Source organism: Chlorocebus sabaeus, chromosome 6 (assembly GCF_047675955.1).
Source record: "Chlorocebus sabaeus isolate Y175 chromosome 6, mChlSab1.0.hap1, whole genome shotgun sequence".
In the NCBI taxonomy this organism is placed as follows: domain Eukaryota; kingdom Metazoa; phylum Chordata; class Mammalia; order Primates; family Cercopithecidae; genus Chlorocebus; species Chlorocebus sabaeus.
In genome coordinates, this window is record NC_132909.1 from 60,713,764 (window position 1) to 60,738,807 (window position 25,044).

Sequence of the window (25,044 nt, forward strand, 5' to 3'; positions counted from 1 at the left end):
CTCCCGGGTTTACGCCATTCTCCTGCCTCAGCCTCCCGAGTAGCTGGGACTACAGGCGCCCGCCATCTCACCCGGCTAGTTTTTTTTTTGTATTTTTTAGTAGAGACGGGGTTTCACCGTGTTAGCCAGGATGGTCTCGATCTCCTGACCTCGTGATCCGCCCGTCTCGGCCTCCCAAAGTGCTGGGATTACAGGCTTGAGCCACCGCGCCCGGCCATTTTTATTTATTTTTATTTATTTTTTTTTTTGAGACGGAGTCTGGCTCAGTTGCCCAGGCTGGAGTGCAGTGGCGCGATCTCGGCTCACTGCAAGCTCCGCCTCCCGGGTTCACGCCATTCTCCTGCCTCAGCCTCCCGGGTAGCCGGGACTACAGGCGCCCGCCACCTCGCCCGGCTAATTTTTTGCATTTTTAGTAGAGACGGGGTTTCACCGTGTTAGCCAGGATGGTCTCGATCTCCTGACCTCGTGATCCGCCCGCCTCGGCCTCCCAAAGTGCTGGGATTACAAGCGTGAGCCACCGCACCTGGCCAAAGGTTGCTTTTTACTTAGGGCCAGTGACACTGGCTTTCCATTTGTGCAAGCTTCCTTTTTTTTTTTTTTTTTTTGTTGGGAGCAGGGACAGAGTCTTGCTCTGTTGCCAGGCTGGAGTACAGTGGCATGATCTTGGCTCACTGCAACCTCTGCCTCCTGGGTTCAAGCGATTCTCCTGCCTCAGCCTCCTGAGTAGCTAGAACTACAGGCGCCTGCCACCACGCCTGGCTAATTTTTGTGTTTTTAGTCGAGGTGGGGTTTTACCAGGTTGGCCAGGATGGCAGGGTCCTGGGCACACTTGGCTCAGAGCAGCCGGGGTCCTGGGTGGAGGCGGCGCTGCAGCGCTTCATGCCGCCAGAGACCATGCGCTCAGGAGCCCTTCAAGGAAGGAGACAGCCTGGGGGAACCACACGTGCTCACGCCACAAATGCAGCAGGTCCCTGGGTCTAAGCGCAGAAACATGTATTTATTTCCAGGATATTTTCACATAACAAAACCCCAGCAATGCTGCAAGAGGGCCACAGACGGTGGGGGAGGGTGGGGGTGGGCCTGCCAGGGGAAACTATCTGTATCAGTGCAGCTGAGAGGCAGAGGAAGGGGGTGCCTCTTGGCAGGTCGGCCGGGGGGCAGGACCTGAAGACCCCGAAGCATGGGCGCGGGACCCATGGGTGCTCCATCCTGGCTGCCGTCCACCGAGACACCACGGCCGCCTCCGGGCACCCAGCGGCATTCCGCACCAGTGAGGGGACTGGCCCACATCCCGGGGAGGGCTCCAGGCAGCAGGCGCCCCACAGCAACAGCATTCTGGGGGTGAACGGGTGGTGAGGGGCGGCAGCCTGGGGTGTCCAAAGTCGTGGTCAGCAAGTGCAGGAAATGAAGAAGAAAAAATTTCTTTTTGGCCCAACCATTGTGAACGGTGCTGTGAAAACGTTTGGGGCAGGTGTTCCGGGGGGAGTCGGGGGGTGGAGGGGACAAGACAATTGTAGCCGCTGCCGGACCCCTCCATAAGGCACAGATTTGACGGGTCCCCTCTCCTCATAAAAGGCCACTCCAGGCTGGGTGCGGTGGCTCACACCTATTATCCCAGCACTTTGGGAGGCCAAGGCAGACGGATCACCTGAGGTCAGGAATACAAGACCAGCCTGGCCAACATGGTGAAACCCCATCTCTACTAAAAATATAAAAATTAGCTGGGTATGGTGGCAGGCACCTGTAAGCCTAGCTACTCAGGAGGCTGAGGCAGGAAAACTGCTTGAACACGGGAGGCAGAGGTTGTAGTGAGCCAAGATCATATGACTGCACTCCAGCCTGGGCAACAGAGCGAAATTCTGTCTCAAAAGAAAAAACATACACATACACACACAACACAAAAGGCCGCTCCTGCAGGGCTCCAGCTGCTGGAAACCAGCTCTCTGCCGGTTTGCTGGGGTCAGGGAGCGGCTGTGCTCCCGGCCTGGCCTGGGTCCTGAATACAGGGGCATGGATAGAGGGTCTGCCAGGGATCCCTGGTTCGGGGGCAGGGAGGGTGGCCCCAGGACACCCTGGACCAGCTATGGGGAATGTGCAGAGGGGATGAGCTGGAACCGCACGGATGAGGGGATGGCGGGGACGGTGAGAACTTGGCTAGGCACCAAGCCCTCTATCACTGCAGAGGACCGGGAGCTGGCCCCGATGCCTCTTCTTAGTTCCAGCCAAGGGCATCTGCCCTGGTGACAGTGGGCAGCTGGTGTGAGATGGAGCTCCCCATCAGAGCTGCTCTGGCCTCAGCGCCAGCAGCTCTGGGAGGACGGGAGGGCGGCCGACCTGCTGCCACCTGTCCCCCGGAGTCAGGCCTCGAGACCTGAAGACGAGGCCATACCGGCCATGCAGTGGACGGCAGGTGACCACACATTTCCGGGAGCAAGAGGGTGTCCTGTGGACGGCAGAGGCCGAGGGCCACTGGGGAGTGCTTGCAAGGAACTCTGCTCTCGGATGAGATGAACACGGCTTCTGTGGCCCTGGCAAGTGGGGTGTGGTCCATGGCCACCACTGGCTTCCACCATCCCAGCTGGAGGGATGGGGCCCCAGGTACTCCCAGCCCTCAGGACCAGGGGTAGCAGCAGGAATGAAGGGGAGGAGGTGGTGGGCGGTGGCAGCAGGGCTGGCTTCCTCTAAGGCCACTGGCCACCGCCCGGGTAGCTGGGCACAGTGGGGTACTCGGGCAGGCTGTTGCCTGAGAAGTTGTTGTACTGGGCCTCCCTCGATGGCGGGTTCCGCCAAGTGCCCGTGCTCCACTCCGTCTGTGCCTTCTGGAAGCTTCCACCAGCCCCTCGGTAGATCCTGTGCACCTGCAATGACAGAGGACAGGGAGTCAGAGAACAGAAAATGAGTGTGGCGGCTGGACATGGGGACTCACGCCTGTAATCCCAGCATTCTGGGAGGCTGAGGCAGACAGACTGCCTGAGCTCTGGAGTTCGAGACCAGCCGAGTAATACGGTGAAACCCTGTCTCTGCGCGCCACTGCACTCCAGCCTGGGGGACAGAGTGAGACACCGTCTCAAGAGAAAAAAAAAAAAAAAATTATTCAGGTGTGGTGTCGAGTGCCTGTAATCCTAGCTACTTGGGAGGCTAAGGCAGGAAAATCGCTTGAACCCATGAGGCAGAAGTTGCAGTGAACCGAGATTGTGCCACTGCACTCCAGCCTGGGCAATAGAGCGAGACTCCATCACCAAAAAAAAAAAAAAAAAAAAGCTGGACGTGGTGGCTCATGCCTATAATCCCAGCACTTTGGGAGGCCGAGGTGGGTGGATCACGAGGTCAGGAGATCGAGACCATCCTGGCTAACATGGTGAAACCCCGTCTCTACTAAAAATACAAAAAATTAGCTGGGTGTGGTGGCGGTGCCTGTAGTCCCAGCTGCTTGGGAGGCTGAGGCAGGAGAATGGTGTGAACCTGGGAGGCGGAGCTTGCAGTGAGCAGAGATTGCACCACTGCACTCCAGCCTGGGAGACAGAGCGAGACTCCGCCTCAAAAAAAAAAAAAAAGACTAATCCCAGCACTTTGGGAGGCCGAGGCGGGCGGATCACAAGGTCAGGAGATCGAGAACATCCTGGCTAACACCGTGAAACCCCGTCTCTACTAAAAAAAAAAATACGAAAAACCAGCCGGGCGAGGTGGCGGCGCCTGTAGTCCCGGCTACTCGGGAGGCTGAGGCAGGAGAATAGTGTGAACCCGGGGGGCGGAGCTTGCAGTGAGCCGAGATAGCGCCACTGCACTCCAGCCTGGGGCACAAAGCAAGACTCCGTCTCAAAAAAAAAAAAAAAAAAAAAAGACATTTTGCTGTAACTGAACACTTCTATTAGGAGCCCAGCTCAACACTTCCGCTATCTTCTGATGGAAAGTGTGACGAGGAACCTGCAAGGGGCCCCATCCTCACTGACAGGACAGCTCCGGGGCCTCAGCTCTTCCTGCAAACACTGCGGTTTACACACAACCTCTGCTTCCCTCTGAAGACTGGAATCCCGGCCCGGGGGGGATGGGACTCGCCCCATAGGAACCTGGGCGCTGGGTCCCTGGGAGTGTCCCTGGTGGCAGCGCCTCCTGCTGTCATCCCAGCTCATTGCTGGGGATGAAGTGCGGCCTGCGTGACACCGCAGGGAGAGGGCCCGGCTCCCCGACGTTCACCCACCTGAGACAGTTGGGTGACAAAGCTCATGGAGAAAGGGTAAGGGTTCGATGTCCCAGAGCTGAGGACTCACCTTCATGATCGCGATGGCCATCAAGGCAGCCGACACAGAGAACATGATGGCCGGAAGCAGCATGACCACAGCAGCGCCCGGGCTTTCCTGGAAGAACCCGATTGCCGACAGCCAGCCACTGCAAGGGACAAGAGAGTGCGTGGGGGCCTGCACACCTGCCACATGAGGGCCCATGGTCCTCTCCATGTAGAGAGCTGTGGCCAATCAACAAGGAGTGCACAGCTCATACAAGGACCACTGAGTGGCCAAGAAACATAAAGTGACACTGAGGCACCAACTTCGGCACGTGAATACGACGACCTTATCCCTCCACGACCGCAACAGTGAGCCGAGCGTGCAGGGAATGGAGACCAGTACTTCCCCATTAGTTTCCCTCAGTGAGTCTGGTGGGTACCAGCCATGGAAAGACTCAAAAGCTCACTCCCCATGCCCCATAGAGCCTGCTACTAAGAACCCAGCCTACGGCAACTGCGTCTAACGATGGGAACTGCTGAAACCTACATCCGCGTGTCCGGGAGCAACGCGTATGGGAAATCTGCCGCCACCACCCGGTGGGGCATTGAGGGGCCATTAAAAACAATAGGGAGGGCCGGGCGCGGTGGCTCACACCTGTAATCCCAGCACTTTGGGAGGCCGAGGCGGGTGGATCAGGAGGTCAGGAGATCAATATCATCCTGGCTAACACGGTGAAACCCTGTCTCTATGAAAAATATACAACATTAGCTGGGTGGGGTGGCGGGCGCCTGTAGTCCCAGCTACTTGGGAGGCTGAGGCAGGAGAATGGCGTGAACCCGGGGGGCAGAGCTTGCAGTGAGCCGCAATCGCACCACTGTACTCCAGCCTGGGTGACAGAGTGAGACACTGTCTCAAAAAAAAAAACAAACAAAACAATAGGGAGGCCGGGCGCAAGGGCTCACGCCTGTCATCCCAGCACTTTGGGAGGCCAAGGCGGGCGGATCACTTGAGGCCAGGAACTGGAGACCAGTCTGACCAACATGGTGAAACCCCATCTCTACCAAAAACACAAAAATTAGCCAGGCATGAGGGCGCATGCCTGTAATCCCAGTTACTCAGGAGGCTGAGGCAGGAGGCTGCAGCGAGCCAAGATCACGCCACTGCACTCCAAAGCCTGGGGGACAGAGCAAGACTCTGTCTCAAAAAAAAAAAAAAAAACCCCCAAGGGAAAGCACTGCTTAGATCTGCCACCAGCGGGACACTGGGAAGGCCAGCACGCTCTGGGTCTCTCTGTGCAGGACCAGAGACCCGGGAGGCAGAAAACACAGTCATTTTCAGATTTTTGTCTAAACAGGTGATAAAACCACAGCGTTTAAAATTTAGGGAACTTAAAGGCAGGCACAATGTACAGTCTCCCTCCTGCTGACTCCCCTCCCGGCGCACAGGCAGCCCACAGGAGCCACACATCAGGATGCGTTCAGGGAGCTTACGTACACACACGCACATGGCATGACACGCACGCACACGCGGTACCCCCTGCCGCCACCCTGCGAGATGCTGGCCTGTCCTGTGTCCACCTGCTTGAAGCCTCCGCAGCATCACAGGCTTCATGGCCGTTGGGTCATTCATTCCTTTCTCTTTTTTTTTTTTTTGGAGACATGGGTTCTATGTTGTCCAGGCCGGTCTGAACTCCTGGCCTCAAGCAGCGATTCTCCTGCCTTGGCCTCCCGAAGTGCTGGGATTATAGGCGTCAGCCGCCGTGCCCGGCCTCTCTTATTTTTTTAAAAAGTAAACCTCTGTTTGGAAGTAATTTTAGATTTACGAAAAGCAGCAAAGGCATTTGAGGACTCTTGCCACCCTCGCCAGCTTCCCACTGGCCGGCGTCTCACATCCCTGCCTGCAAGTGTCAGGAGGAGGGAGGTGCCCGGCACACGGTCAGCCGGGCTGCATGCTCCGCTCAGAGGCTGCGGTGCCCGCTGATGTCCAATTGCTGGCGGGCTCCACTGGGGCCCCTGCTGCGCTGTGTCCTCAGTGCACGGCTCCTGCCGCGTGGCCACCCTCACTGTCTACACAGCTAGGCCCCGCTGGGGGTCATTTCTCTGGGGGTTCCAGTCCTCTGCAACCACAGATGCTGCCATGGCTCACAGCCTCGGGCGTGCGTCACCCCCGGGGAGGTGGCGCTGGTGAAGCTGGCTGGGGCAGGGGGAGCGAGGCTGTCCCCTTTCACCCCACAGGAGCACACTGACCATGGGGCCTCGTTAAGCCAACGGTGGACATGAAGTCGCCACGTGCTGTGATTTGATTTCTCTTGTTACGAGGGGGGCCGGGCTCTCCTCTAGGGACCACTGGGTTTCTTTCTTGAGAGTGTTCACCTTCTGTCCAACTCGGGCAGGGACCACATGCTCCAGCTTCTCCCGTGACCTGCAGGAGATGACTCTAGGTTCTGATGAGGAGAGCCAAGTCGCTGCTGCCGCACTGCACGAGGGCGGAGGGGGCAGGGAGGTCTCTGAGGGCCACATGTGGGCACTGACCTCATGCCAGGATCTCAGAACCACCCAACATGGGCACAGGCCTGTCCACCCAGCTTAGCCTGGGAGAGCTGGGGAGGCACCAGAGCCCAGGGAAGTGCCAGTGGGAGTGGAGCCAGCAGCTGTGGGCTCAGGAGGACTCGGAGGATGACGAGCAGTGCCTTGACCTGCAGCCACGGCCTCTGCAGGAGGGGGACGCACCCCACAGGCTGGCAAAGCTGGGAGCCCCAGGGACACCCTCACTAAGACTCTAACTCAGATCCCTGGGGCAATGTCACTCAGGCTCTCGGGGTGGCGGGGACAGACCAGCCTCAGCGGTACATCCAAGGGCTGCACACACCACTAATCCCGGCCACCCTGGAGGGCCTGGCGCCGGGCGCAGGTGCAGGAGGGGAGAGGCCCGCAGATCGAGCCGTCCTGAAGGGAGAGGAGTCACCATTCCGGGAAACCCGGGACCTTATCTAGGTTCTGATTTGAGCGCTGGCGTGAGACCACCACGGTCTCGTGGGGCAGGCACCCCTGAATAGGAGCTTGCTAACGGGCGTCCAGGAAACCAAAAGCACCCACGGCTCTGTGAGCAGCATCACCCATGGGGAGTTCCTGCCGTGCCAAGGACAAGGGAGACACGTTGGGGACGTGGGTGAGAACAGTCACTCTCTGCAACTGTGAATTCCAAATGATTCCAAAATAAAAAGCCTATTTAAAAAGCCACAAATCTGGCCGGGTGCGGTGGCTCACGCCTGTAATCCCAGCACTTTGGGAGGCTGAGGCGGGTGGATCATGAGGTCAGGAGTTTCAGACCAGCCTGGCCAACATGGTGAAACCCCGTCTCTACTAAAAATACAAAGTCAGCCGGGCATGGTGGCGGGCGCCTGTAATCCCAGTTACTCAGGAGGCTGAGGCAGGAGAATTGCTTGAACCCGGGAGGCGAAGGTTGCAGCGAGCAGAGATCATGTCACTGCACTCCAGCCTAGGTGACAGAGAGAGATTCCATCTCAAATAATAATAATGATAATAATAATAACAACAATAATAATAAAAGGCCAGGTGCGGTGGCTCACGCCTATAATCCTAGCATTTTGGGAGGTTAAGGAGGGCGGATTGCCTGACCTCAGGAGTCCGATACCAGCCTGGACAACACAGTGAAACTCTGTCTTTCCACTACTAAAATACAAAAGAAATTAGCCAGGCGTGGTGGCAGGCGCCTGTGATCCCAGCTACTCAGGAGGCTGAGGCAGGAGAATCTAGGAGGTGGAGGTTGCAGTGAGCAGAGATGGCACCACTGCACTCCAGCCTGGGTGACAGAGCAAGACTTCGTTTCAAAAAAAAAAAAAAAAAAGCCAGAAATTTAAGACACAAACATCAGTGCTTCTGAGAGCCCGGCAGCCTTAGTGACTGTGAGCTTCTCCGGTGTGGGAACAGCACCGGGTGTGTGTACTTTTACACATGTCCAGGTCTTCCTCCTGCAGCCATCCGTACGAAACATAGCAGCCAGGAACTGGCTCCCAGACCTCAGATCCAGAGCGTGATCAACACTCGGGACACAAGCCTGGCTGGGCACTGGCGAGGACGCGGGCGCTGCCCGGGCGAGCTCAGACCCCTCCCTGAGAGAGCCCGTACAATCCCGAACCATGGCTGGGTGCTGGGGACGACACGCGGGCGCTGCTGGGGACACGGGCGCTGCTGGGGCGAGCTCGGACCCCTCCCCAGGAGAGCGCGTACAATCCCGAACCATGGATGGGTGCTGGCGAGGACACGGGCACTGCCGAGCGCGTACAATCCCGAACCATGGCTGGGTGCTGGCGAGGACGCGGGCGCTGCCCGGGCGAGCTCGGACCCCTCCCCAGGAGAGCGCGTACAATCTCGAACCAGTACGCTCCCAGCAGGCCCACACCCCGCACCCCGGCAGCTGACAGCTGAGCCACGTCACATTGTCACATCCGCCACGCCCGTCAGAGAGAGGCTTACCACGCGCCCCAGCCGGAGAAGCCAATGGCCTGGATGACAGTCAGGACAAACTGGGCTCCAAAGATGAAGAAAAACGCCATGAAATTAAAGGAGCTGTCGGCTCTGGGGAGGGACAGAAAACATGACGGTTACCACAGTCCTGGCTTCTCCCAGACGCGCCTAGAGAGGAACGGGTCAGTCAGAGATGGCGAGAATGGAGGCTCTATTTTATTCCTTCTTTTTTTTTTTTTTGAGATGGAGTCTCGCTCTGTCGCCCGGGCTGGAGTGCAGTGGCCGGATCTCAGCTCACTGCACGCTCCGCCTCCCGGGTTTACGCCATTCTCCTGCCTCAGCCTCCCAAGTAGCTGGGACTACAGGCGCCCGCCACCTCGCCCAGCTGGTTTTTTGTATTTTTAGTAGAGACGGGGTTTCAGTGGGTTAGCCAGGATGGTCTCGATCTCCTGACCTCGTGATCCGCCCGTCTCGGCCTCCCAAAGTGCTGGGATTACAAGCTTGAGCCACCGCGCCCGGCCTCCTTTTTTTTTTTGAGATAGAGTCTCACTGTGTCACCCAGGCTGGAGGGCCGTGGTGCGATCTTGGCTCACTGAAACCTCCGCCTCCCGGGTTCAAGCGATTCTCCTGCCTCAGCCTCCTGAGTAGCTGGGATTACAGACGCCCGCCACCTCGCCCCGCTATTTTTGTATTTGTAGTAGAGACGGGGTTTCACCATGTTGACCAGGCTGGTCTTGAACTCCTGACCTCAGGTGATCCGCCTGCCTCAGCCTCCAAAAGTGCTGGGAGTACAGGCATGAGCCACTGCACCCGGCCAAAATTACTCGAAAGCAAAACAAAACAGACAGTAGTTGGCTTTGGCTTGTGGGCCACAGTTTGCCACCCCTGGATATGACCTGTCTGTCACACTGGGCAGAGAAAGGGACAGCTCCTCACAGCTGGGCTGGAACCGGGGTGCGGAGTGGGCCCTGGTTCCCCCCGGGTGCAGGCGGCCTGGCAGCTCTGCTCACCGGAAGGCCTTGTAGACTGGCCGGAACCAGCACACATAGCCGCAGGGTGTAAACAGGAGCAGCCACACGAAGGCCAGGCCGAAGTTGGCCCCCGAGCCTCCGCCGATCCACCAGGCCAGGCAGGCGATGAGGTTGACGCCAAGGGTGGCACAGTAAACTGCGAAGAGAGGAAGGACAGATGAGCGGGCACGGGGGGGTGTGGCCGTGAGAAAATATGCTGCCCAGCAATGGGGCACCCACTGTCCACCTCCCCAGCCTGGTGACCCCACGTTGAGGATGAACTGTGCAAGCCAGGACACTGGGGCCTGGGGCCTGGACACCGGCCTCGTTCATGGCAGGGACCACTGGGCCTAGGACGGCTGGGGTGGACAGTCGGCCCCCGACGGGCTGCCCCTGCCCGAATCCTCCCTCCCTCCAGGAGCCCCGCCTCTCGCCTCCCACCCTGGGGCGCACCAGGCGCACTCACACATCCACAGCCGGTAGATTCTCTTCACCAGGACCTGGTGCTCCACCGGGATCTCGTCAGAGAAGTTCTGGTAGAAGCAGGGCTTCAGGGGGATGAACTTGGGCAGTGGCGGGAAGTTGTTCTCCTTTTCTGTAGGGACAGAGAACCCACGGATAGAACCAGACTTTGTCTCCTGAAGGAGGCCCCACCTCATCCCTTCGACCCACAGCTGTGTTGCCTCTGATGGCAGAAGGGACTCTGCAGTTGGGATTGACAGCAGGACCATGAGACAGGAGAGCGTCTGGCTGATCCAGGGCCCTGTGTCCTCATGGCAGCCTCACAAGAGGAGGCAGGAGGGTGGGAGTCAGAAAGGGATGGGAAGAGGCTGCACTGAGGCTGTGAAGGGGGAGAAAGGGGCCCTAAGCGGAGGGATGCGGGCGCCTCTGGATGCTGGGAAAGGCAGGAACCAACTTCTTGCCTGGAATCCCTAGGAGGGCCCAGCCCTGCCTATAGCTTGATTTTAGCATTTCTGGTCTCCAGAACTGTCACACAACAGATTTCATTGTTTTAAGGAACTAGGTTTATGAATTTTTTTTTTTTTTTTGAGATGCAGTCTCGCTCTGTCTCCCAGGCTAGAGGGCAGTGGTGCGTTCTCAGCTCACTTCAGGCTCTGCCTCCCAGGCTCAAGTGATTCTCTTGCCTCAGTCTCCCAAGTAGCTGGGATTACAGGCGCCCACCACCATGCCTGGCTAATTTTTGGATTTTTCTTTTTAGTAGAGACGGGGTTTCGCCATGTTGGCCAGGCTGGTTTTGAACTCCTGACCTCAAATCATCCGCCCACCTCTGCCTCCCAAAGTGCTGGGATAACAGGCGTGAGCCACTGCGTCCCGCCAAAATTTTTTTTTTTAATTTCTTTTTTTTTTTTTTTTTTTTTTTTTTTTTTTTTGAGATGGAGTCTTGCTCTGTGCCCCAGGCTGGAGTGCAGTGGCGCGATCTCGGCTCACTGCAAGCTCCGCCTCCCGGGTTTACGCCATTCTCCTGCCTCAGCCTCCCGAGTAGCTGGGACTACAGGCGCCTGCCACCACGCCCGGCTAATTTTTTCTTGTATTTTTAGTAGAGACGGGGTTTCACTGTGTTAGCCAGGATGGTCTCGATCTCCTGACCTCGTGATCCGCCCGTCTCGGCCTCCCAAAGTGCTGGGATTACAGGCTTGAGCCACCGCGCCCGGCCTTTTTTTAATTTCTGTGTCACCCTTTATGCAGGGCCATGCTAATCTTTGTAGCCCTCCTCCATGTTGAGTGTGGGTGCGGCCGCAGCAGGCTGCGTTTAGCGTCATTCCCTCCAGCAGGCAGGGGACGCCAACATGCAGGCTCAGAGTCCACACACTGCAGGGAGGCTGAGGCCTGGGGACACTTCCATTCCCTGTGGCTGGTGTGAGAGGGCACCACCAACTGGGAGGCTTAAAACAACAGAAACTGCCGGGCACGGTGGCTCAAGCCTGTAATCCCAGCACTTTGGGAGGCCGAGACGGGTGGATCACGAGGTCAGGAGATCGAGACCATCCTGGCTAACCCAGTGAAACCCCATCTCTACTAAAAAATACAAAAAACTAGCCGGTCTACTAAAAAATACAAAAAACTAGCCAGGCGAGGTGGCGGCGCCTATAGTCTCAGCCACTCGGGAGGCTGAGGCAGGAGAATGGTGTGAACCCGGGAGGCGGAGCTTGCAGTGAGCCGAGATCCGGCCACTGCACTCCAGCCTGGGCGACAGAGCAAGACTCCATCTCAAAAACAAACAAACAAACAAAAACAAACTGCTCAGGCGTGGGGGCTCCCACCTGTGACCTCAGCACGTTTGGAGGCTGAGATAGGAGGGTCACTGGAACCTAGGAGTTGCAGATCAGCCTGGGCAACCTAGCGAGACCCCAACTCTACAAAATATACAAAAATTAGCCATGCATGGTGGTGCGTGCCTGTGGTCCCAGCTTCTCAGGAGGCTGAGGCGGAAGGCTCGCTTGAACCCGGGAGGTTAAAGCTGCAGTGAGCTATGTCACAGCACTGCACTCCAGTCTGGGAGACAGACCCAGACCCTGACTCAAAACAAAACAAAGAACACAGCAGATATTTATCTGCTAATAGTCCTGGAGGCCAGAAATCTGAGATCAAGGTGTCTCAGCACCACACTCCCTCTGCCAGGTCCAGGGAAGGGGCCTTCCTTCCTCTCCCAAGCAGCTTCTGGGGGTTCCTGGCACCCCTGGCTCATGGCCACATAGCTCCGGCCTCTGCCTCCATCTCCACAACACCTCCTGTCTCTCCATCTTTTTTTTTTTTTTGAGATGGAGTCTCTCTCTGTCGCCCAGGCTGGAGTGCAGTGGCATGATCTCGGCTCACCACAAGCTCTGCCTCCCGGGTTCAGGCGATTCTCCTGCCTCAGCCTCCCACGTAGCTGGGACTACAGGTGCTATGCCACCACGCCCGGCTAATTTTTGTATTTTTAGTAGAGGCAGGGTTTCACTGTTGTCCAGGCTGGTTTCAAACTTCTGACCTCATGATCCACCCACCCTGGCGTCCCAAAGTGCTGGGATTATAGGGGTAAGCCACCGCACCCGGCCCATCTCTTCTTATAAATATGGCAGGCATTGGGCTGAGAGCTCACCCTGCTCCAGTACCTCATCTTAACTCCATCGCATCTGGGCGCCTGTGAGGGCCAGATGATGAGCCAGATGACAAGAGGCTCCGTCCTCAGGGGCTTGCGCCCCACTGGGGAAGGCTGTCAGTAAATGAGTGGGTGAGGGACCCCGGGGCACTTGAGAACACACCAGCTGCTATAAGGAAAGAACAGCTGCAACAGCAGGGGCACCCGGCTCGGCTGTGCTTCGGGTCAGTAAGGCGTAGGAGCGGATACACAGGCGGCTCTGCTGCCCTTTGCCCCTAGCAGAGGCGTGACTCTGGCTGTGCTGGGCTGTGGGACCCGAGGAGTCAGAGGCCACGCGGGCCAAGAGGACACTGTGTGCCAATGGCCAGGACTGAGGGTTCCTGTGGGAACTGCCAGCATCTCCCTCCCGCCCACACTGCTGGGGGCTCCCAGGCAGGCAGGACTCACCTGACATCTTGGTTTCACCGACTGGCGCAGGCTGAAGCCTGCAGCCGCCTGGAAGGAAGACAGCGACAGTCAGGGAACCCCGAGATGCCCTGGGCAGAGCGCTCACCACCCACCCACTGTGGCTGAAAAGCCCTTCATCGTGCCCTCTGCTCTGGGCATAGCAGTGGGCTGAGCGGGAGCCACAGGCCTGACCCATCCCAGTATGTTACCCCACAGGTCCCCACCCCTCGGCTCCAGGGCACACCACCTATGCTGGCAAAAGGGACAGAGCTGGCTGCAGCCCCTTCCACCCACTGCCCCAGCCAGGATGCCCCTCCCCTGCTGTCCTAGGCCCCGGCATCCCCCAATTCCCGGCTTCAGTCCACAAGGAGTGGGTGCTGCAAGGTGAGCGTTGCATGGCCTAGGACCCCATCACATCCACGTGGTACCCTGGCCCTTCTGAAAGGGGACCCCATGAGCTCACGCACCAGAGCAGCCCCACCCAGCCTGCCAGCCCCCCACGAGTGAGTGGATCTAGCTGCTTCCATGATCCTGGGGGCGGACCTGCCATCAGGAGGTGGGCCAGCCCAGCAGGGGCATGCCTGGTGCCCATCGGGCATCACAGCCCAGCGGGGTCTGAACCATCCCAGCTCCTGGCAGGGGAGCAGGCCTGAGGGGGCGGGCGTGGGGCCAGGAGCTGCCTCCCGCCCACAGTCCAGGTGGAGCGGTTCCCAGGAACTGAGCCCTCCACGCACAACCCATTCAGGGAGATGCCATCGTGGGGTGAGGTACCCCGGATTCTTGGGACAGGACAGCCTCCTCTCTGCCCACCTCCCACCTCTCACTCCCTCCTCCCCGACTTCCTGCCCCTCAGGGGAAGGAGCTGAGCACCTGAGCACGAAGGAGGCCCAACCGCTGCTTCCACCACTCAACTGGGCACACCTCTGCGGCTCCCACCTCCTCATGCCCACTGTGGCTCTCCAGCCCACCTCGGTTCCACCCCCAGGCACGGACTCCCCCACTGCAGGGCTGGCGGGCTCCTGGCCAGCATCTGTCCGCTGCATGAGCTCTGCAGGCAGAGCCCCCACCTGCCACGTCCCCTCCCCCACGGACTGGGGGCTCAGGGCAGGCTTGTCTGAGGGCTGAGCTGCACCCACGTGGTCAGGCAATGGACACTTGCCTGGTGGACCCACAAGTCCTGCTCCAAGTTCTGCAAAAACGACTCCAGTCTTTACTATGTTACGACCAACGGACATCAGCCCTTTGGGGTCTCCTGTTGCCATTTGTGAAGGACAGTAAATGCCAGGGCCCCTCCTTCAGGTCAGTGGCCTATAGGCTATGCCTGGTGTCCACGCACCTGGGCCAGGCACGCCTGGAACCACTGGCACTCCAGAAGCGGGTAAGGAGGCAGCAGCTGGGGATCTTGCTCTACCAGCCCAGGCCTCTGACCACACGCAGCTCAGCAGGTCCCCTCCTGTTGAGCCACCAGGCACTGTACAGACCCCACCCCACCCGGGACCCTGGCCACCAACGCACCCACCTGCCAACAGACATGCACTTGGTTTTAAGCTGTTTATTTCCCCATCAGAGCTTTTTCCTGGCCCGAGAGACAGAGGGGAACACAAAAGCTGCGAGGGCATCCGCAGAAGAGCCCCGCAGGCACAGGGGTGGCCCCAATGACAAGTCCAGGAAAGCTCGCTCCGCGCGGAAGGCAGCACCCGTGATCCCCGCTGGAGGCGGTGTGTGTCCTTGAAATCCAGACAGGCTTCTGCGAGAGAAATCGAGGACTGGAAGTCCAGGAGCGGCGCCCTCGGCCAGGAGCGGGATGGGTCCGGAGGCAGGAGGGTTGCGCCTATGTGTCGGGGTCCAGCCAGCGGCACTCCTCCTCCAGCACCCCGCGGAACACCTGGAAGCGGTGGTTGAGGTCGGGCCGGGCGTGGATGCGGAAGCGGGTGCCCAGGGCGCCGTCGGGCGAGGGCGCGCCGTAGAAGACGCGCAGGATGCGTGAGTGCACCAGGGCCATGGCGCACATGGCGCAGGGCTCGCGAGTCACGTACAGGTCGTAGCCGGTGCACACGTAGGGGAGACCATCCTCGTCTGCGTCCAGTTTACGCACTGCGCCTGCACGGACGGCCTGGGGGGCGGCGGCTGGGGCGAAGGAGCAGGCCGGGAACGGCCTGAAGTCGTAGGTGCCGCGGCCCTGGCCGCGCGCCACGAGGTCCACGCACACCATGACGGCATGCAGGAGGGGGTTGTCTGCGCTGCTGCAGTCGTGGCCGGTGGCCAGCACGCGGTCCGAGGCCGGGTCCACCACCACGGCCCCCACGGCCCGCAGGCCCAGCGCTGCCGCCCGCCGGGCCGCCCGCACCGCCCGCTCCATGTGGCTCTGCATGGCGGCGCGCTCCTGCGTGGAGAAGAGCCTCCCAGCCAGGGCGCTGGTCACCTGCTTGTCCTCGTGGAACGACGTGGGCCAGTGGGCCCGGGCCTCCTCGAACTGGCCCCTGGTCAGAGGCGGCCGGGCGGGCACAGGCACCAGGAAGGGCTGCCCCAGGCCGCGGGGGTCCACAGCCGGCCGTGGCAGGAGCTCAGCCAGCGAGCGCGGGCCCGAGGCTGGCCCGGCCAGGCACAGCAGCATCTCCAGGGCGTGGGGGCTGCCGGCATCGCGGCTGGGCCGCACCCGCTTGAGGTGAGGCTGGGCGGGGAGCGGGTGCAGGGCCGACACCTCCTTCAGGAGGCGTGAGGTCTGGCGCTTGTCCAGGATGGGCGCGGCGTAGGCCAGCACCAGCTCCACGTCCCCCGACTGCTTCTCGGACAGGACAGGCAGGGCCTGCCACGGCGCCGCCTCAGGCTCTGGGCTCCCGGCCTCCAAGCACTTGGGCTGCTCCAGGAGGCCCGGGGCGGGCTCCATCCTCAGCGATGCCGACTGTGGGAGACAGAGACGGGAGCAGAGGATCATCCGGCGGCTGGGGGCGGCTGGGGGAGCCGGGGAGTCCGTCCCAGGAGGCCGTGGCTCCACGAGGCAGGGCGTGCTGCCGCCAAAGCTGAGGCTAGTCTGAGGGCTCCAGCCCAGGTCACCGCATCAGGGCTACACTCCCTTATGTCCTGCTAACCCCTGGTTTGCAGAGTTTAAACAGTCATTGGTTTTTAAAAACGAAGATGCAATTAACCTATCAGAAGACAGGTCTTTTTTTTTTTTTTTTTTTTTTTTTTTGAGACAGTGTCTCGCTGTCGCCCAGGCAGGAGTGCAGTGGTGTCTTGCTGTGGCCCAGGCAGGAGTGCAGTGGCACGATCTCAACTCGCTGCAACCTCCACCTCCCGGGTTCAAGCGATTCTCATGCTTCAGCCTCCCCAGCAGCTGGGATTACACGCCACCACGCCCGACTAATTTTTTTGTATTTTTAGTAGAGATGGGATTTCACCACGTTGTTTAGGCTGGTTTCGAACTCCTAACCTCACGTGATCCACCCGCTTTGGCCTCTCAAAGTGGTGGGATTACAGGTATGAGTCACTGCGCCCGGCCAAGACAGGTCATTTTCAAAAGTGCAATTCAGGGCTAGGTGCTAGCGGCTCACGCCTGTAATCCCAGCATTATGGGAGGCCGAGATGGGAGGATCACTTGAGCTCAGGAGTTTAAGACCAGCCTAGGCAACATAACAACACCCCATTTCTACTAAATATCAAAAAATTAGCTGGGTGTGGTGGCGCATACCCGTGGCTTCAGCTACTTGAGAAGCTGAAACAGGAGGATCGCCTGAGCCCGGAAATTCAAGTGAGCTACAATCGTGCCACTGTACTCCCGCCTAGGTGACAGAGCAAGATGCTGTCTCAAAAAAAAAAAAAAAAAAAAAAAAGAAAAGAAAACCCAGGCATGGTGGCTCATGCCTGTAATCCCAGCACTTTGGGAGGCCGAGGCAGGCAGATCACGAGGTCAGGAGATGGAGACCATCCTGGCTAACACAGTGAAACCCCGTCTCTACTGAAAATACAAAGAACTGGCCAGGTGTGTGGCGGGCGCCTGTAATCCCAGCTACTCGGGAGGCTGAGGCAGGAGAATTGCTTGAACCTGGGAAGCAGAGGTTGCAGTGAGCCGAGATCATGCCACTGCACTCCAGCCTGGTGACAGAGCAAGACTCTCTCTCTCAAAAAAAAAAAAAAAAAAAAAAAAAAAAAAAAAAAAACTCAAAAACCAAAAACAATCAAGTGTCCTATTTAGTGGCTCTTAGTATGCTTGGAGTTGTGCAACCATGACCACTATAAAATTCCAGAACGTTCCATCACCCCCAAAAGAAAACTTGTCTCACCACCCCACAACACACACAGCAATCCAGGCAATCACTGATGTGATCTCTGCATCTCCAGAAGTCAGAGCCTGGAAGCACAAGCCGTGGACAGGCAGTGCCTGGTTTCCAGACAGAAGGGCCATGTGGCCAGGAACGGAGCAGGACCCTTGGTCCCCCGGCCGCAAGCAGATGCCACCCCCGTTGAGCCTCCAGATGACAACACAGCCCTGGCCAACATCTAGGTTCCAGCCCGGTGAGACCCCGCACAGAGGACCCAGCCACGTCACATTCAGGCCCCGACCCACAGAACCAGGAGCTGGCAGGTGTTGTATTAAGCCCACAGATGCACGGAGTCTGCTATGCAGTGACAGAAAGCAAGCATGCCAAGTGTGGGGGACATGGGGCCACCTCCCAGAATGGCACACAGCCTGGCACTGACACAGAACAGTGTTTCTGTAAACACTAGCCCCCTAGTTGGGCAAGGGCTAGGAAAAGAAAGACCTCAGAGGACAGGCCACGAAACATAAGACCTGGAACACAGCCCCTCACCTGGTGGGCCCGGCTTCCCATCCCTTGACCACATTCCTGCAGCCATGGTGGGCCCTGGCCGTCGGGTGGAGCAGGCAGCCGCCGGGGTATCCCTGCCTACTGAGTCACAGATGAGGCCCTGGCCGGGGTGGGCCTGCGGGAAGAGCTTGGATCACCCCTGGGGCTCCTGCTAACATCCCTGACTGCCGGGCAGCATGCCAAGGTGGCTCTCAGGTGAGAAAGAACCTCCCGGCCTGACATCACCAGCACCGTTACCATCCCTGCTGCTGGCACAGGTGAGGACAGGAGGCGGTAGGGCCACTCCACTGGAGAGGAAGGGCTGGCGGAGCTCCCGGTTCTCGGGATCACCCCATGAGAGGGGAGCCTGCCCTAGGCGGGCAGACAGCACAGCAGAGAGGCAGGCGTGGGGACAGCCAGCCTGCAGAGACTGCTCACAGGGCCCTGGGGGACAGCGCTTCTGGCTCCCACATCTCTGGCATCCACCCCACCTGAACACTCCCAAACCACCATCTCAGCTGGCCAGCCCCCCCGACCTGCATCTCCCCCCACAGACTCGCACCGCAGGCCTGAGGCTGGATTACAGGCATGAGCCACCACGTCCAGCCCACATTTTTTTTCAAGACGGAGTCTCACTGTGTTGCCCAGGCTGTGTGGAGTGCAGTGGCATGATCTCAGCTCACTGCAGCCTCCACTTCCCAGGTTCAAGCGATCCTCCTGCCTCAGCCCCCCAGTAGCTGGGAATACAGACACGCACCACTGCACCAGCTAATTTTTTGTATTTTCAGTAGAGGCGGGGTTCTACCATGTTGGTCAGGCTGGTCTCCAACGCCTGACCTCAGGTGATCCACCTGCCTCGGCCTCCCAAAGTGCTGGGATTACAGACGTGAGCCACCATGCCCGGCCCACATTTTTTAAAAGTATAAATGAGTTGGGCATGGTGGTGTGCACACGTAGTCCCAGCTACTCAGGAGGCCAAGGCGAGAGCATCACTTAAGCACAGGAGTTTGAGACCAACCTGGGTAACATGCAGACACCCCGTTCCTTTTCTCCGATCAATAAATAATAACAAAATCCTAAAAACCTTACACCTGTGTGCTCACAGGTATTTCTAGCAGACAGTACTGCCACAGATGGTGCTGGGACTAAGCCGCAGATGATCTTAAAACGACTCTGGATGATCCTGACCACCACCGCCCGCCGGACTACACATCCCTGTGGTGTGGACGGCTCGTCCCGCAGGCAGGGATGTGTCTCTGGATAATTTCGCAGCCGTGCAGCTGTGGGCGCTACTCCTCGAGATGCATTGCCCGGTTCACACCTCAGCCGCCGGGGCGCCCCACCGTGGGGGGACCAGCAGCCAGTGGAACTCCGGGCCAGTGGACTTGGAGGGCACACTGTAGTGGCCCCAGCGCTGCCTGAAGCTCACGCGTTCAACGAAGCACAGAACCGGAAGCGCGGTGGGAGCCGGGAGCAGGAAGCGCAGAGGCAGAGGTAGGTGCTGCCGCTGCCCAAGGCCCCGTGCCAGGTGGGGCCCATAGCAGGTGGGGCCCGTAGCAGTCGACTCGCTGGGCCCTCCCAAAACGCATACCACGCGCGACCAGGACCGCGAGGCCCGGCTGGGCCACAAACACTCCACTGTCTCCAGGGTCAAAGACAAACACAGCCTCGCTTGTCCCTCCCAGAGTACAACCTCTGTCTGATGAAAAACAAACGACCCAGGGAGGAGGCAGCTGCCGGGACACTGCGGGCTGGGCCTGCCGCGCCCTTGGAGGGCAGGTCAAAATCCTGGGACACTGCAGGCTGGGCCCCCTGCACCCGTGGAGGGCAGGTCAAAATTCCAGAAAAGGCACTGTTCAGGCTGATTGACTGTCTCAGGCCAGAGCAGCTTTAACTGCCAGAGCAGCTCCTACCCACCCGCTGTGGTCCAGGGGAGGATGACTCACTCCGGCAGGCAGCGCAGCGACTGTCCCCCAACAGCTGGGGGGGGGGGTCACCTGATCCTCCCCCACCACACACACCCAGAAGGCAGTCGACCACTGGGACCCCTCAGGAGGGCAGGTCACCACCTCCTGGCTGCGAGGGCTCAGGCACCAGTCCTGATTCCTCCAAGCCTCGGCTTCCACCCCTGTGAAATGGGAATTCCTGCTCTGCTTTTTTTTTTTTTTAAGGCAGGGCTGTCAGGCGCATAAGAGAAAGTGGGGGGATGGAGGGGCCTGACCATCTCCAGTAGCATCCAGGAGGGTCCCTCGGAGGCAGTGACCCATAGCCCAGACTGGAAGGCTGGGGAAGTAGGGGAGAGAACACAGAACAGACGAACAGCTAATGCTCAGTGCCAGGGCACACCAACAGTCTGCGTGGGGGCTTCTTTTTTTTTTGAGACAGAGTCTCACTCTGTCCCCCAGGCTGGAGGGCAGTGGCGTGATCTTGGCTCACCGCAACCTCCGCCTCCCTGGTTCAAGCAATTCTCCTGCCTCAGCCTCCCAAGCAGCTGGGACAACAGGTGTGCAACACTACGCCCAACTAATTCTTTACATTTTTAGTAGAGGTGGGATTTTACCATATTGGCCAGGCTGGTCTCGAACTCCTGACCTTGTGATCTACCTGCCTAGGCCTCCCAAAGTGCTGGGATTACAGGCATGAACCACCATGCCCAGCCTGGGGCTTGTTTCTTTACACATATATATTTTGTTGTTTTTTCTTTTTTTTGAGGAGGAGGAGTCTCGCTCTGTCGCCCAGGCTGGAATGCAGTGGTGCGATTCCAGCTCACTGCAAGCTCCGCCTCCTGAGTTCACACCATTCTGCTGCTTCAGCCTCCTTTGGGAGTAGCCAGGACCACAAGATCCCACCATCACGCCCAGCTTTTTATTTTTAGTAGAGACAGGGTTTCAACGTGTTGGCCAGGATGGTCTTGATCTCCTGACCTCGTGATCCACCCGCCTCGGCCTCCCAAAGTGCTGGGATTACAGGCATTAGCCACCAGGCCCGGCGCTATACATATATACTTAATTATTTTGAGACAGGGTCTCACTCTGTTGCCCAGGCTGGAATGCAGTAGTGCCATCATAGTTCACTGCAGCCTCAACCTCCTGGGCTCAGGCAATCCTCCTGCCTCAGCCTCCCGTGTAGCTGAGACCACAGACACGTGTCATCATGCCTGGCTAATTAAAAAAAAAAATTTTTTTTTTTTTTTGGAGAGTCTTGCTAGGTTGCTCAGGCTGGAGTACAGTAGTGCCATCTTGGCTCACTGCAACCTCCACCTCCCAGGTTCAAGCGATTCTCCTGCCTCGGCCTCCTGAGTAGCTGGTTTTACAGGCGTACGCCACCATGCCCGGCTAATTTTTGTATTTTTGGCAGAGATGGAGTTTCACCCTGTTGATCAGGCTGGTCTCGAACTCCAGACCTCAGGTGATCCACCCGCCTTAGCCTCCCAAAGTGCTGGGGTCACAGGGTGAGGCACTGCGCCCAGCTGTCCTAGTTTCCAAGGAGTCGATCCTGTTTCTGGCCATCCTACAAGGAGGCCTTCTCTGCAAGACAGCGGGGAACCTCGGCCCTCGGGGTAGGGTGTGGGAGATAGCTGGGGGCCTGTGATGGAAAAACCCGAAAAACTCGCACTCTAGGTAACGACGAGGAACGATGGTCAATTCTGGGGATGTACAAAGGACTAGGGAATCTTCACGTAAAGGCAAACCAGAGCTGGGGAGGAAGGACGCGAAAGCGCCGGAAACCTGTGGATGCGCGGTTCGAGGGCAGGGGGCTGGCGGACTTGACCTGGGGAAGGGCCACCGGAAGCAGCTGGAGCGTACAGGGTCCCCCGCCCGGGCCATAGGGGCGCGCACGCGCAGAAAAGCGCTGGGCCCGGGGGCGCGCGCTCCTGAGACTCCCCCCAGGCCAGCGCCGAGCGCACGCGCATTCGCGCCACCTCCCCACGGCGCCCACCGGCCCGCCCCAGACGCGCCGGAGGTTGCCGCGGGCCCTCCGTTTTCTCCCCACGAACGGCCGGCGCCCTTCACCGCCGAGACCCCCCATGTTCGCCCCCACTTCCCTTCTGGGGAAGCCTGAGCCTGGAGAACCCGAGACCTCGGCGCCGCGCGCTTACCTGAGGGATCCGGGCGCGAGCGCAGCGCTTCGCCAAGTCTTAGCAACCGGCCCGGCGCGCCCCGCCCCGCCTTGCCTCGTCTCCGCCTGGCGCCGCGGAGCACGACGGGAGCGTAGTTCCAGGGGCGGGGTCGGCGCGAGGCAAAGGCGGGGCAAGGACTACAATTCCCAGCAGGGACTGCGTGCCGCCGCCTCGCCCCGCCCCCCGCCGCCACTGCGTTCACATGACCGTCGCGGGGGGCGAGGCGGGGCCGCTGCGCTGGGCGAGCGCTGAGTTTACGGGTTCGAATCCCATGAATCGGCCAGGGAAAACTCAGAACCTGCGGGGTCTTTGGAAAGTCAGCAGAGTGAGGAGGACGAGGCAGAGGGGGGGACATGACACCCGTCCCCTGAGACCGGGATGGGGCCAGGTTCCAGTTCTGCCTGTTACTGCACTCTGACCTGGGCAATGCTCAGGTTTGAGTTTTCTCATCGGTACTGTAGGTAAAGAAAACCTCGTGCATCTCCTGGGTCAAACAAGCACACTTTTTTTTTTTTTTTTTTTTTTGAGACGGAGTCTCGCTCTGTCACCCAGGCTGGAATGCAGTTCTAGGCTCACTGCAACCTCTACCTCCTGGGTTCAAGTGATTTGTGGCTAGTTTTTGTATTTTTAGTAGAGAAGGGGTTTCACCAAAACATGCACATTTTATGACCAATTTGTTACTCCTTCCAGTTGGACAGGTTTAACCAAGTGGTTCTCAACGGGAGGAAATTTGTCATCCCCTCCCCAAACAACTCGACAGTGCCTGGGTGTAACCAGCTCACGCTCGGATACCCAAGTCTTGCCAAACCAATAAGGAGGAAAAAGTGCAGTGAAAGGAAGGTGACTTCATTTTCAGAGTTCGCAGTGGGGAAGCAGCTGGCTTAGGCCTCCAGAAACCCCTTCAAACTTGAGGCTGGGGTGAGGGCCTAAAAAAGAGGAACTTGGGATGGTGGCTGTGCAGGGGAGGTGCTGAACATAAGCTCTGTGTGGCTTAAAAGCACATGCTGGCCTCATCCTAATAACGACCAGGTTGCAGACCACCTTGAGGAAATCTCTGGGATTTTGCAGGTGGGTCTCCGTGCTTGGTCTGTGTCCAGATTGACTCCTGCAACTTTCTTTTTCTTTTTTTTTTTTGAGACATAGTCTTGCTCTTGTTGCCCAGGCTGGAGTGCAGTGGTGTGATCTCGGCTCACTGCAACCTGTGCCTCCCAGGTTCAAGTGATTCTCCTGCCTCAGCCTCCCGAGTAGCTGGAATTACAGGCACACGCCACCACGCCCGGCTAATTTTGTATTTTTAGTACAGACAGGGTTTCTCCATGTTGGTCAGGTTGGTCTCGAATTCCTAACCTCAGGTGATCCGCCCACCTTGGCCTCCCAAAGTGCTGGGATTCCAGGCCCGAGCCACCATACCCAACCTGCTCCTGGAACTTTTAGGTAATCACGTAATTAGACGCATACAGTTAGGTAAACTCACAGAGAGTGAGGGAGTTTATGGTGAAAAAGGGGAGGACATGGTGTTTCAAAGAAAGTGCATTTCAAGGCTGGGCGCGGTGGCTCACACCTGTACTCCCAGCACTTTGGGAGGCCGAGGTGGGTGGATCACCTGAGGTCAGGAGTTCGAGACCAGCCTGGCCAACATAGTGAATCCCTGGCTCTACTAAAAATACAAAAATTAGCCGGGCATAGCGGGGGCCTGTAATCCCAGCTACTAGGGAGGCTAAGGCAGGAGAATCAGTTGAACCCGGGAGATGAAAGTTGCCGTGAGTTGAGATCGCGCCACCGCACTCCAGCCTGGGCAATAGAGTGACGTTCCATCTCAAAAAAAAAAAAAAAAAAAACAGCATTCCAGGAAACTATTTTGTTCTCAGTTAGTTGCTTTCTTTTTTCCTTTTCTAAATAAAAACTCAGACTGCTGTGAGTTTCACTTTTTCTTTTTTTAGCTTAAATACACATCTCTCCATCACTGGATGCCTTATGCAAACTAGCCAAGAGCCCCTGTTTTGCTGATTTGTTTAAAAAAAAAAAAAAAAAGACAGCCTTTATTTGGTAAGTCATTAAATCCAAAGCCCAGATTTTCTGCATCTAAAAAAATGAATCTAGGCCAGGCATGGTGGCTCATGCCTGTAATTCCAGCACTTTGGGAGGCTGACACATGAGATTTGCCTGAGGCCAGGAGTTTAAGACACACACCACCATCTCTGCAAAAAAAAGAAAAAGAGGCCGGGCGCAGTGGCTCAAGCCTGTCATCCCAGCACTTTGGGAGGCGGAGACGGGCGGATCACGAGGTCAGGAGATCGAGACCATCCTGGCTAACACGGTGAAACCCCGTCTCTACTAAAAATTACAAAAAAACTAGCCGGGCGAGGTGGCGGGCGCCTGTAGTCCCAGCTACTCGGGAGGCTGAGGCAGGAGAATGGCGTGAACCCGGGAGGCGGAGCTTGCAGTGAGCCGAGATCTGGCCACTGCACTCCAGCCTGGGCGACAGAGCAAGACTCCGTCTCAAAAAAAAAAAAAAAAAAGAAAAGAAAAAGAAAAAAACAGAATTGCTGGGGCACTGAGTAGTTGGGACCGCTGGGACAGCTGCTCAGGAGGCTGAGGTGGGAGGATCACTTGAGTCCAGAAGGTCAAGGCTGAAGTGAGCTACGATTTTCACTCACTTTCACTACGATAACCACTGCACTGCAGCTGGCTAATTTTTGTACCTTTGGTAGAGGCGGGGTTTCACCATGTTGGCCAGGCTGGTCTCAAACTCCTGACCTCTGGTGATCTACCCACCTCAGCCTCCCAAAATGCTGGGATTACAGCGCCAGTCACTATGCTCTGCCTTCTTTGGGGTTTTTGTTTTGCTTTGG

The 25,044-nt window shown here is 58.1% G+C and overlaps 2 protein-coding genes and 1 pseudogene across 2 annotated transcripts; all 3 read right to left on the bottom strand.

Moving 5' to 3' along the window:
• Window positions 1-976: 976 nt before the first annotated feature.
• On the bottom strand, window positions 977-1,697 carry LOC140711935 (uncharacterized; annotated as a pseudogene).
• Window positions 977-22,262, bottom strand: SCAMP4 (secretory carrier membrane protein 4). The gene is made up of 7 exons (XM_007994671.3): window positions 22,172-22,262; window positions 13,268-13,315; window positions 10,187-10,315; window positions 9,721-9,877; window positions 8,720-8,821; window positions 4,269-4,386; window positions 977-2,858 (listed from the first exon to the last, which is right to left on the bottom strand). Exons 2-7 carry the CDS (start codon window positions 13,272-13,274, stop codon window positions 2,682-2,684), a joined length of 690 nt encoding a protein of 229 aa, XP_007992862.2. The 5' UTR covers window positions 13,275-13,315; window positions 22,172-22,262; the 3' UTR covers window positions 977-2,681.
• On the bottom strand, window positions 14,805-22,242 carry ADAT3 (adenosine deaminase tRNA specific 3). Its single transcript, XM_007994670.3, has 2 exons — window positions 22,172-22,242; window positions 14,805-16,169 (listed from the first exon to the last, which is right to left on the bottom strand). Exon 2 carries the CDS (start codon window positions 16,152-16,154, stop codon window positions 15,099-15,101), a length of 1,056 nt encoding a protein of 351 aa, XP_007992861.1. The 5' UTR covers window positions 16,155-16,169; window positions 22,172-22,242; the 3' UTR covers window positions 14,805-15,098.
• Window positions 22,263-25,044: the final 2,782 nt, after the last annotated feature.